General features: G+C 32.5%; 1 protein-coding gene across 1 annotated transcript; it reads left to right on the top strand.

The window, feature by feature from the left end:
• The first annotated feature begins 10,061 nt into the window (after positions 1–10,061).
• LOC106429873 (probable pectinesterase/pectinesterase inhibitor 34) lies at positions 10,062–13,864 on the top strand. Its single transcript, XM_013870641.3, has 3 exons — positions 10,062–11,070; positions 11,236–11,372; positions 12,978–13,864. Exons 1-3 carry the CDS (start codon positions 10,133–10,135, stop codon positions 13,676–13,678), a joined length of 1,776 nt encoding a protein of 591 aa, XP_013726095.1. The 5' UTR covers positions 10,062–10,132; the 3' UTR covers positions 13,679–13,864.

Genomic DNA, 13,864 nt, shown 5'->3' on the forward strand with positions numbered 1-13,864 from the left:
AGAAGGACTCATGGAATCAATTGTATCGGGATGGACCGAAAAACAGGAAGGCCTTGTGGAGGATTTCATCACAAAGATTAATAATTGTCGGCATGAAATTTCATCATGGCGGAAAAATAATCAGCCATATGGAAAGGAAAAAATTCAGAATCTCCAAAATGCTTTGGAAGAAGTACAAACATATGATAGTAGGTCACAAGAGGAAATTATTAAAATTTCTAGGAAATTACGAAAGGCCTATAAAAATGAAGAGGAATATTGGCATCAGAAGAGTAGAAATATGTGGTATTCATCGGGGGATCTAAATACTAAGTTTTACCATGCTCTGACAAAGCAACGTCAGATCCGAAACAAAATAGTGGGCCTCCATGATGAAGCGGGTAATTGGGTCACAGCAGAGCACGGTGTTGAGAAGGTGGCAGTAGATTACTTTGATGGATTGTTTCGATCAACTAACCCAATGGAGTTTGATAGTTTTTTGGAGGAGATAGGTCCATCAATTTCTCCCCAGATGAATCAAATGTTACTGCAAAGAGCAACGGAGGAAGAAGTTCGTCAAGCGTTATTTATGATGCATCCGGAGAAAACACCTGGCCCAGATGGAATGACGGCCCTTTTTTTCCAGCATTCCTGGAATGTTATTAAGAAGGATGTGCTTGAGTTTGTGAATAATATTTTGGTCACCGGTGATATGGATTCAAGATTAAACACAACTAATATTTGTATGATTCCAAAAGTAGAGAGGCCTACAAGGATGACGGAACTACGGCCGATTAGTCTATGCAACGTTGGTTACAAGATTATTTCGAAAGTTTTGTGTCAAAGATTGAAAAATTGTCTTCCCCATCTAATTTCGGAGACACAATCGGCTTTTATGGCAGGGAAGTTAATTTCGGATAATATTTTTATTGCACAGGAAATGTTTCATGATTTGCGAACCAATAAATCATGTCAAACTAAGTTTATGGCAATTAAAACGGATATGAGTAAGCCATATGATCGGATAGAGTGGAACTTTATAGAGGTCCTTCTTAATAAAATGGGATTTGATGCGCATTGGGTTAAATTAATGCGGGAGTGTATATCTTCAGTTTAATATAGAGTTTTACTCAATGGACAGCCGCAAGGTCTCATTATACCTCAGAGAGGTCTACGTCAGGGAGACCCATTATCTCCCTATTTATTTATTATGTGTACAGAGACTTTAATTAAACATATAAAAAAGCCGGAGCGGGTGAAACAATTGACCGGTATGAAGGTGGCTAGAGCGTGTCCAGCTGTTTCGTATCTGCTATTTGCAGATGATAGTTTATTCTTTTGCAAGGCAAACAAAGAAGAGTGTCAAACTATTCTCAGGATATTGAAGGATTATGAGGTTGTATCAGGACAACAAATAAATTTTTAAGAAATCCTCAATTCAATTTGGACATAAGATTGAGGAATCAAGCCGTCAGGAGTTGCGGGACATATTGGAGATTCATAATTTAGGAGGAATGGGTTCTTATTTAGGTTTACCGGAAAGTCTAGGAGGATCAAAGGTTCAAGTTTTTGGTTTTGTACAAGATCGTCTCAATAATAGGGTGAACGGTTGGACGTTTAGATTTTTTACCAAAGGAGGAAAAGAGGTGATTATTAAGTCGGTCATAACTGCGCTACCAAACCATGTGATGTCGGTGTATCGATTACCGAAAGCTACAGTGAAGAAACTCACGAGTGCAGTAGCTCAGTTTTGGTGGAGTCCAGGAGGAAGCACAAGAGGAATACACTAGAAATCATGGGATAAATTATGTGAACATAAGGATAGTGGTGGATTAGGTTTCAAGGATTTGAATGACTTTAATACGGCAATGCTTGGAAAGCAATTGTGGAGGCTTATCGAGAAACCAAATTCTCTTTTCTCTCGAGTTTTTAAAGGACAGTATTACAGGAATGCTTCACCCCTGGAACCGATTCGCTCATATTCCCCATCCTATGGATGGAGGAGTATCATTTTTGCTAGATCTCTGGTTTGTAAAGGACTAATTAAAAGGGTGGGCAAAGGATCATCTATCTCAGTATAGAATGATCTTTGGATCCCATCCACTCGCCCGAGACAAGCAAACAAAAACGTTCATAACAGTTACCCGGACCTTACAGTGGATTCCCATATTCATAAGGATTCCCGCATTTGGAATTTACAGGCACTTAGGACTTTGGTGGATCCCAACGACGTGAAATTGATTGAAAGTATTCCTCTGAGTAGAAATCAGTTGGAAGACAGGAATGGTTGGTATTTCACTAATAATGGAAGATATACAGTTCAATCAGGGTATCAAGTCGAAAGGATATATCCTGACAAGGAAAAACCACCTGAATTTTATGGCTCCAATGTGGATATACTCAAGGCATTCTGCTGGAAAGTGAAGTGTCCTCCAAAGATACGGTATTTTCTATGGCAATTACTGACAGGTTGTATAGCAGTGACAAAGAATTTAAAATCAAGAGGAATAAAAGGAGATACAGTATGTGTACGGTGTGGAGACCCAGGGGAATCAATAAATCATGTTTTCTTTGAGTATCCGCCGGCACGACAAGTGTGGGCATTATCTAAGATTTCATCAAATCCAAATTTTTTTCCTACTGGCTCTCTATTCGCTAATATGGATCACTTATTTTGGAGAATTAATCCGAAAATGGAGGATCATCAGTTTGCATGGATATTATGGTACATTTGGAAGGGTAGGAATAATAAAGTTTTCAGCAATATAGATACTGATCCGAGAGAGACGGTTAATCTAGCAGAATTGGAATCAACACTTTGGGCTGAGGCACAAATTATCAATACACCAAGGGTGGCACCTGAAGTACAGATCAGATCAAACATAGAGACCACAACAAGATGGTCTTTTACGGATGGTTCTTGGAAAGATAAAGATTCGTTCTCCGGACAAGGCTGGCTAAGTACTCTTCCGGGGTTTAAGGGTCTATTAGGGGCAAAGAATGTAAGGGCAAGTCTCTCACCTCTTCATGCAGAGATGGAGGCATTAATCTGGGCAATTGAATGTATGAAAAACTTAAGACAGTACATGGTCACATTTGCAACAGATTGTTCTCAACTGGTGAAGATGGTTTCGGAACCAAAGGAATGGCCAGCATTTGAAAGTTACCTGGAGGATATTAAGCTTTTGAGAAGAAGCTTTACCAACTCGGAAATCGTTTATGTTTCTAGGACGGAGAATACAATGGTGGATCGCTTGGCACGCAATGCTCGGATACAACCGTCGTTCGTCGTACACATGGATGCAGAGTTGCCACTTTGGTTTACAGAGTCTACATGAGGCTGTAAATGTTTTTTGCTGTAAAAAAAAAGACTTTTTATAGTAGATAAAAATGGTACTTCTCTTTTAATAGAGAAGATTATCAAAAATGCTGAAATGTTAAGAAACAAATATAATTATTTTCATTATAAATATAAAATAAACAATATAATATTTAGTTTGTACTTATAAATGTATATAAATATATAGGTTATTAATTTATGATTTTAATGAGACCATATATTTACATAGAATTTTCTTCAAAAAATTATCTTTTTATTTAATCGATTTGTGTCATATTTTGAAGCGGTCCAACTCGAAACCGAGAAAATTTATTAATTTATAGTGTCTATTAATTTATCGAGTATTATTTATAGAGTTTCAACTGTAGATCACAAATGTTGCAAGTATATGTGCAAAAGCTAATTGTGTACTTATAGACAGTTACATACTTGCATAATCTAATTTATATAAGTTTCTTTTTTTCATTATTTTTCTTGCCAAAGGGTTTTCAAATTTGTATAAGTTTCACATAATATCATTTTTAAATTTTATGATTCTAGTCCATACAGTTATGTGTAACTAGGTGTATTCATCCATTATGTATAAAAATAAAATTTTTAAAATTAAAATTTTATTAAAAATAAAATTTTCCTATTTATTAGATTTTATTATTTTATTAAAATATTTAATTTACAATATAATTTAATTATAAAGATAAAATGAATATTTTTTACTTAAATCTTTATTTAATAATATATATGTATAGATTTAAAATTATAATTTTAGAAAAATATTTCATCTATTTTTTGTTATATTAAATCAAATTCTATAAAATTAGAAGAAAATTGTGTTAGGTATATAACTATAAAAATGTAAAACAAATACTAATATTTCTAAAATTTGTAGATATTAAAAAGAAACTATGGGTATTGAGCTTAGAAAATACAAATGTTGAAAAAACTGCATAGATTTTTGAAGAAATGTTTTAGTAGCAAAAACTTATATAATTCTAAAAATAGAATTAAATAATATTTTGAAAACTGTAAAATACTATTATATTTATATTTATATTATTATATTATTTATTGGCATATTAGTGATGATCTATGAATGATTACCATATTCTAAAAAATATAAATCAATATTAAATGTTAGTACATCATGTTATCAATTTTCTTTCAAAATCATTATGGTGATGACACATGAAAAATTATTTTTCAAATATTATCTAGAGAAATTGTTATATTAGTGATGATTTATGAATGATTACCATATTCTAAAAATTACCAAAAATATAAATTAACATTAAGGCTTTGAATGCAATGCAGTTTAAATGCAGATTAAATGCAGATTTTTGGGATGTAGATCAATCTGCATTTAAATACCATTCAAACTTAAATTGCAGTTCATTAATACTATAGATTGGACTCCACTAATCTGCATGCAGATTAATAATAGACATTAAAATGTTGATCTGCAAGAAAAAAAAAGAAAGGAAGCTAAAACAAACCGAAGACCAAGCTAAATTATGGTATGATATTTTTTTTTGCATTATTTAATACTAGAGGGTGTCCGCGCTATGCGCAGAATTGTTGATAACTATTTTTCTTGAAAAGATGTTTTTATTTTTATTTTATGTGTGCCATTTGCCATTTTGATGCCATTTTTTATTAAAGGTGATATAGTACACTATCAATAAATGTTATAATTCGGAATTCACTAAATTGGTCGTTTTGTAAAGTTGATATTATTAGGTTGAAATCATACTTAAATAATATTATTTTTTAAAATAAATCAAATGTAAATATAATGCAAGCCGGAGAATGAATGGTTAATAATATAATATGATACCTATGTTTGTTTCGTCAAAAAACCTACTAATTATTGGTTACAATATCACAATACCTATGTTTTCTATTTTATGTCAATTAGTTTACTGAGTAAATTCACTCTAGAATAAATAAATATATAATTTGTAAATAAAATAATACAAAATAGTAAAAATAATAAAATAATAAAAATTTATGTTATTATTAGTTGTGAATAAATTAAATATTTAAAATAAATTTATATTTTTTTATTCATATTGAATTTTAAGGAACAATAAAATAGATTATCAAATTCATATAATAATAGTTAGTGTGAAAAGGATTAGATAGTCTACAATTAGTTTATTTTATTGTTATTAAGAATATGACTTTTTGGATAATGTAATTTTGTGGTCGATTTTATTTGTTAAGAGCATTATTTAGTGTTTTTAGTGTGTTATATAGTAGTAGGTGATAGGTTAAAATATTTTGTGTTTTTTTCACCAGTAATGTGTTGTTGTGTGTATAGTACTTGTTAGTAGTGAATTGAGCATATAATGTAAAAGCATATTTAATTTTCAATAAGGCTTTGTCGATTTTAAGATTAATTGTTTCAACGTCAAAATTATATTTTATTTTTTTCATATTTTTGAAAATTATAACTTTTAAAATGTTTTTTTTCCTCTCCCCATATTTTGACCTTGAGTCGTCACCTCTCTGTTTTTCGTTTACCTTTCTAGTGTGCGGTGCTTCTCACCATCACCGAAAAAAGACTCACCTCCTGCTCTTGTTCTTCTTCGCCTTCTTCGTCGGTGAGATTATACGGAATTTGTTGTAGATCGACTTTATGAGTTCCCAGTTGTGTGGTTGTTTCTCACAACGTTGTAGGCTTTTCCAGTCAATATTGGTTGCTCCTCTTCTTCCTTAGATTTCGGTTGATGTTAGAACTGTATTTCTTTGGGTTGGGTCAGATTTTAGTCGTCTTTGATGTTGTATTCCTCGTCGTTGGTTTACCGTCAATAGTCCTTGTTCGTTTTGGTTTTCAAGATCTAGTTTTTGGGGATCTTGACTTATATGCTCTCTTTCATAGTTCGAGGACAGCTCCACAGTTTGCTGATTTTGTTTTGTCTCTCTTTTCCTCTCTGTTTTCTCATCGCGTTGCAGCTTTCATCAGTGCTTGCATCTCTTGTAGGTCTCTCTTTCACCATGCTTACCACTCCAGGTTTGGATAATGTTTTCGTACGTGTGTATGCTATGTGGATTTTGAAGGTTATTTATGGTGTCAAACTTATTATCTGATTTCACGATGGTTGGTTTCGATTATCCCTCCCTCAGGTTGTTTCTCTTCTTCCCATGTTTCCTTTGGTATAGGTGTGTGGAGTTAGTCTCTTGGAGCTTTGGTCACTTCTATCAGAGCTTTGTGTTTATTCACTTGCATGTGCGCCTTGTCTGTTATTGTTTAGTTTGTGAGGTGTTTGTTACCTTTTTGCTAGTGGTTGTGCTTCTAGTACTTTAGACATGTATCTTCCGGCTTCTTGGTGACTTTGGCCTTCCCATTATTATTCCCCCTCTCATCTATTTTTTGGTTCTTTGCGTAGGTGCTTGATCGCGCTTATTTTTGTTCTGGAGATTGTTTTGTTTCAGATTTTATCTTTTTATCCTTTTTTATTTTTACTTGTTCTTGCGAAACACTTTATGGTACAATGAGGTAAGTTAGTCTTCGTTCTTGATCTCCTTTCAGCTCTAAACCTCTATTGAATTAGTGTTACTATGAAATTTTGTTTTCCTAGTGATAATGGAGGTTTTAGATTTTAATTTTGTGTTGTTTTCTAGCTTCTTATTTTTAGTTTGGTTATTTTATAGCTTTAATAGTAAAATAAATATATAATTTGTAAAAGAAGTAATAGAAATAGTAAAAAATAATAAAATGATGAAAGTTTATGCTATTTTTATTTGTGAATAAAGTAAATATTTAAAATATATTTATATTATTTTATTTATTTTCTAAATTTTAGTGACCAATAAAATAGATTCTCAAACTATAATGATACTTAATGTGAGAATGATTAGATAATGCACAATTAGAAAGTGATAGGACAAATTGTAATAATTTAAAAGAAACAGGATCTAAAATACAAAAAGAAAAAACATGTGGACACATGTCAACAAACCCCTCAGTCAGTATGAGACTGTAAAAGTTGATGACAAAAAAAAAAAAAAAACAAACCTCTCTTCCACATGTTATAAGAATAGAACAAAGTCTACTTTATATATATAGATCTTCTTTAAATATGTTAATAGAAATTTATATATATTTAATTACATATACACTTTTTTTTTAATTCTCGCCAAGTTTAAAAGTTATTTTTTAAATTTTATTTTTGTATTTAAAAATCAATTTTTTGGAATTTTATTACATATGCATGTTATTTTATATCTTCTAAAATTTTATAATTTCACAGCGAAAACATATAATACTTCTATATATATATAGTTAGTTTATATATATTTACTTACAAATGCATGTTATTTTGTATCTTTTAAAATTTTACAACTTCACAATTAAAACATATAATACTTTTATAAATATAGAAAGATATTTATAGTTAGTTTTATTTTTATTTTTGATAATAATTAACGTATAACAAATAATAATATATATCTATTATATATATGCATGTTATTTTGTATCTTCTAAAATTTTATAACTTATCACAAGGAAAACATATATTAATTTAATATAGATATAGAAGTATATTTATAGTTATTATATATATATATATATATACTTACATATGCAGGTTATTTTCTTCTAAAATTTTATAACTTCATAATTAAAACATATAATAATTTTATAGATATATAAATTATATTTGTAGTTAGTTTTATTTCTATTGTTGATAATAATTGACATATAATAAATAATAATATATATCTATTATTTATAAGAACTTTTTTTAGATATCTAGTTAATATCATTTACTTTTTAATATTTAATAAAATAATGATGCAATTAATTTAAATAGTTAGATTTGTATTTATTTTGCATTATTAGTTTGATCTGCATTTATTATGCATTATCGGTTTGATCTGTATTTGTTTTGCATAATCTGCGTTTTCTGTTTGATCTGCGTTTTTTGTTTTGCGTACCTTTCGAAACCTAAATATAAATCTTCATTTCACAATTAGCATCAACCCTTGTCATTATTGTTAATATGTCATGTCGTTTTTTTTTCAAAATCATTATTATAATGACACATGGTAAATCACCTAACAAATAATGTCGGAATAGTTTAACAATGAATCCTAGTTTTATATCATCAGGAAGTTAACTAAGAAATCGCAGGATCGTACTAGTGTTCATCATAGAAATGTAGGTCCATATATTAGATAATTTAGCTGGATTTAATTTAAAGCACTCGGTTTAAATTATGTCAAAGTTTGAAAACATAAAAAAGAACAACGTGAGATGTCTATGTAATCAGAAACAATGGGGTCTTTTTAGTCGCATTCTGGCATTAGCTGAGTCGTGGTTTTCCATCTTTTCCTGTTAGGTTGATGTTGAAACAATATATGGATTTAATTAATGCATGTTAACTGTTTTAGTGTTTATATACTGTTTCAAAGTCTTGAAATAATAAAGGAAAATTCATAAAATAAAGGGACTAGCCTATAGTTTCACTATCATTTGAATTTTCAACAAGTTTAAACTTTAAACTTGATTCGTAGATGCCAGCTCATGCTCTTTAATATGCACAATGCACATATATAATAGATCAAATTTCAAGATTCATATGTAAATGTTTTAAAATATATAAAACAGACTATACGTTTCGACGACCCTACATAATTTAGCGTAGCACTCATAAGTCATAACCAGTAATTTCCTGTCAACACTACTTTGGTATGTGTGTGTTTTGTAGGACAAACAGATGAACTCTTTATTATATTCTTAGAAAAAAATAAGCAAGATCAACTGAAATCTGATGTCGATGATTTGGCCTAACAAAAGCTCACAAACCAACGACGAATAACGCAAACAATTAAAACTGGAACATACGAAAAAATAAAGCAATTTTTTGGTCTTGTTTCTAAACAATGTGAGAGATTTTGTTGTTTTTACTTATCTCTAGACTTAAGCTTGCAGATTGCGTTAGTACAGTCCGGGTAATTAATTTTTTGTTCATACAAAAACTTGTCGAATTGAGCTGAATTTTTTGGTTTGCTTATTATTCAGTTAGTTCGGTTTATGAATATTCTATGAGAAGTAATACTCCTTCCGTTTCAATATATATATGATGATTTAGAGAAGATTTATTGTTTCATATTAAATGATGTTTGCATGAATCTTTATAACTTTAACTTTATCAAAAAATCTGTGTAGTTAATTTTATTTTTATTATTTCTATTTATAGTTAAAAATTAGTTTTAGGAGTATATTTTAGTGATATTTTTGATAAAACATAGTTTTCTTAATATTTGTGCATTGGATTAATTTTAGTTGGTTGGTTATTTTGGTTCAAAATTTTGGTTGGAATAATTTGGTTAAAATTTGTAAAAAAGTAAAAAAACTGAACTAACCAATTATTGAATTGAACCAAACCAAATACTGATTTATTTTTTTCTGTAATCAATCAAAATTAACTAAATTTATAATTGAATATAAACCAAAACTGAAAATTTCAGTTCAGTTTGGTTCACCAAATTCGGTTGGGTGAAAATCTCATACCTATTTTAACTCGTCTCGACGAGTAACAAAAGCTCACTAACAAACATCGACGGGAAAGAAAAACTTCACTAACAAACGATGATAAGCACAAGCAACTTAAACTCGACCACAAGCAAATAAATAACGCAATTTTATTCTTATTTTAAATGAATGGTTCAATGACGCGTGTCCCCACCAGTAATCACCACTACTCTTCTTTATATACTTCACCAGACTCACTCACTCATATATATACACTTGCATCATTTGGAATGTAAAACCACAAGAAAAGAAAAAGAGTATACAACGAGAACAAAATGGGCTACGAAAGACTCGGAACATCGAAAGGAAGTTGTTGGGTCAGAACCACCACAATTCTGGCTCCGAACATAAACCATGTCCCCATGACAACACAACCGACAAGAAAGAAGCTTCTAGTGTCTTTAACCGTCGTAGCCTTCATACTGATCCTGCCCGCCGCGGTATTCGGATCACAACTCAAATCTTCCCAGCACGTCCCAGGCCAAGCTCCGAAACCAAGCCAAGCAATTTCAAAAGCTTGCGACTTGGCTCGTTTCCCAGAGCTATGCGTTGACTCACTCATGAACTTCCCCGGCACACTCGCCGCTTCTTCCGACAACAATCTGCTCCACGTGACGGTGAACATGACGCTCCACCACTTCAACCACGCACTCTACTCATCTTCCTCTTTATCTTTCCTCGACATGCCCCCACGTGTCCGCTCAGCTTACGATGCATGCATCGAGCTACTAGACGATTCGGTCGACGCGCTCTCACGCGCACTATCCTCCGTCTCCGGCGGCCAAACGAAGCCACAAGACGTCATGACATGGCTGAGCTCGGCTCTGACGAACCACGACACTTGCGCGGAAGGGTTCGATGGCGTCAACGACGGTGGCGTGAAGGATCAGATGACGGCGGCGCTCAAGAATCTCTCGGAGCTCGTCAGCAACTGTTTAGCGATATTCGCGGCGAGCAGTAACGGGAACGATTTTGACGGAGTGCCGATACAGAACAGGAGGCTTCTTGGAGTAGGAGGAGATGAGAACTCGAAGTTCCCGAGATGGACCAAGAGAAGAGAGCGTGAGATACTGGAAATGCCAGTATCTCAGATACAAGCTGATATCATCGTCTCGAAAGACGGCAACGGCACGTGCAAGACTATATCGGAAGCCATCAAGAAAGCTCCTCAGTACAGTCCTCGCCGGACTATTATCTACGTCAAAGCCGGAAGGTTAATTTACGTTTTTATCCCTTCCATTTCTATTTTTTCTCTATTATGTTTGTGTAACTTTAAACTGTTACGTCCGTGAAAATGATGAAAGTAACCTCGCGTGTACGGAAAAGGGTTAATAATTGCGTTATATGTCTTTGAATCTTCTGTTTTTTCTTTGGGAAGGTACGAAGAGAACAACCTCAAAGTCGGTAGGAAAAAAATTAATTTGATGTTCGTTGGAGATGGGAAGGGTAAAACTATCATTTCGGGAGGGAAAAGTATTTTTGACAACATTACCACTTTTCACACGGCGACGTTTGGTAAGGCTATTTCACTTCTTATTTTCATCATTCCTTTTAACTTTTTGAATCTTTTTCAAATAATGCAACAATAATAACAATTAGTTACAACTTAAAAGTAAAAAAAAAACACGTGAAACCAACATTATTATCGCAACTAGACAAATTAAATGAAGACCCTTATTTTTGGGGATAATTTTTTCAATAGCTCTTTGAAGCGCCATAATTAATTTTTTAATAGAGATACATTTCTATTTCTGGTAGTTAGATTATAAATTTCATGAAAACAGGATAATGGAGGTCAACACATTGATATCTTGACCAAAAAAAAGGAAGTCAAAACATGATAACATATATCATTTTTCCTAATTGATCCTTTTTCCTAATTGATCCTTTTTGAGGTCAAATATTTATTTCCCAATCGAATTACTATAGTATATTGTTAGAGCTTAAAATATATATCTTTCGATCTAAGATAGGTAAATAAATAAGTTGCAAAGTGAAAAATTTATATTCTAAGAAAAGTTCTTGATCGTGACCAAAAAAAGGAAAGTTCTTGGAATTAGAAACTGTGAAGGGGGTCATGAGCTAGCTGTATAGATTTCGGAGTGTGATATGTTTAAAGTGTCCGACAGATTCTATTTAAGTCAGGATCGTTTAGAAAACTAGTTGTCTGTTACCACTTGTGTTTATTCTGCATTTGAACTATGGACCACTAAAAAAGCTAGTTTAAAGTAAATTTTGTAAATAGTAATTTCCACTCGACCAGTAAACGAAGTCAATATTTTGGACCAACAATTTAGTAAATTGTGATTTTTGTTTGAAATTTAATTTTGTTCTAAGCTTTTAATTATTTGTAGTTTGGTTAGTGTTTTTGGATTCAACATTCAATATGATTACGATTGAGTTCGGTTACGTAACACACTCACACTAAATCGGACATCCTATGTGGTGCTGCCACTTATTCAACCAACCTCACATGCATGTTATTGTGCTCTTAAAGTGCATTAAGTGCATTCTACTCTACTAGACCATAAAACAATATTCTTTGATAAAAAAAAAGTTAAAATACATTACATTCATCAAATACTCATTTATACATCCATTTCCAGGTACGTACATCAGTAAATGCATGTCCCATATATGCTAATAATATGTTTGTATATTCAAATCTTAATAGAAATATGCACACTTATATCATATACGCATAAACATCTAGAAGGATAAACGCATTGAACCTATCCTAAAGCTTGAAGTAGGCCACGCAATCACTGACCCACATATTTGTATACATATACATGGATGATGGGAGACAGAAGAGTTGCATTAATTTATATATATGGTTGGATGTGGGTCATGGCTAATTTTGTAGTTGGACGTTAGAGACCACTAGTTTCATATAACATTTATAGGTAAAGACATTTCTCACATATTAGTATTTGATTCTAAGTATATATATATAGTTAAATCCAAATTATGATTTTGTTTGACTGCATTTGTTGCACTATATCTAGAGATTAAAACACCTATTGAAGATGAGTTTACTTAAATACATTGGTTTCTTATGTTAAATAAATTTAAAGCACAAAACTTAAGTGTGTATGTATATTGTTTTATTTTCTCCAGCTGCCACCGGAGCTGGTTTTATTGCAAGGGACATCACATTTGAAAACTACGCTGGTCCGGCAAAGCACCAGGCAGTCGCTCTCCGCGTCGGGGCTGACCACGCGGTGATCTATAGATGCAATATAATTGGTTATCAAGACACGCTGTATGTTCATTCAAACCGACAATTCTTTCGTGAATGCGATATTTACGGTACAGTCGATTTCATCTTTGGTAATGCAGCCGTGGTGCTACAAAACTGTAGCATTTACGCACGCAAACCCATGGATCTTCAGAAAAACACGATCACAGCTCAGAACAGAAAAGACCCGAACCAAAACACCGGTATGTCAATACATGCATCTAGGATTTTGGCGACACCTGATCTCCAAGCTGCCAGCGGTACTTTCCAGACGTATCTAGGCCGGCCTTGGAAGCAATTCTCTAGGACGGTTTACATGTTATCGTATATCGACAAACATGTACACACGAGAGGTTGGCTCGAGTGGAACACAAGTTCATTTGCTTTAGATACTTTATATTACGGAGAGTATTTGAATACTGGACCCGGGTCGGCTCTTGCGCAACGTGTAAACTGGCCAGGCTATCGGGTCATCAATTCGACGGCTGAGGCTAACCGTTTTACGGTGGCGGAATTTATATACGGTTCGTCGTGGTTGCCTTCGACAGGGGTTTCGTTCTTGGCCGGATTGAACATTTAGATAAAGAAAATATATTGCTTTCGTTTCCGATGCATTGTTTCATTCTTACGTCCTTATAATATTAATGGACAGATGATTAATCCTATATATGTATGTTTTGACTTTTTAATTGCATTATATCCGAATATATTACCAATAATATTGTAATTCATGAGTCGAAATAATTTACAATATTATTTTTGATAA

The sequence above is a fragment of the Brassica napus genome, chromosome A6 (genome assembly GCF_020379485.1).
Source record: "Brassica napus cultivar Da-Ae chromosome A6, Da-Ae, whole genome shotgun sequence".
Lineage (NCBI taxonomy): Eukaryota > Viridiplantae > Streptophyta > Magnoliopsida > Brassicales > Brassicaceae > Brassica > Brassica napus.

Coding starts and splice junctions, on each gene's coding strand:
- LOC106429873 (XM_013870641.3), top strand. CDS start 10,133: ATGGGCTACGAAAGACTCGGAACATCGAAAGGAAGTTGTTGGGTCAGA. Junction 11,071..11,235: donor ATCTACGTCAAAGCCGGAAG/GTTAATTTACGT, acceptor TTCTTTGGGAAG/GTACGAAGAGAACAACCTCA. Junction 11,373..12,977: donor TTTTCACACGGCGACGTTTG/GTAAGGCTATTT, acceptor TATTTTCTCCAG/CTGCCACCGGAGCTGGTTTT.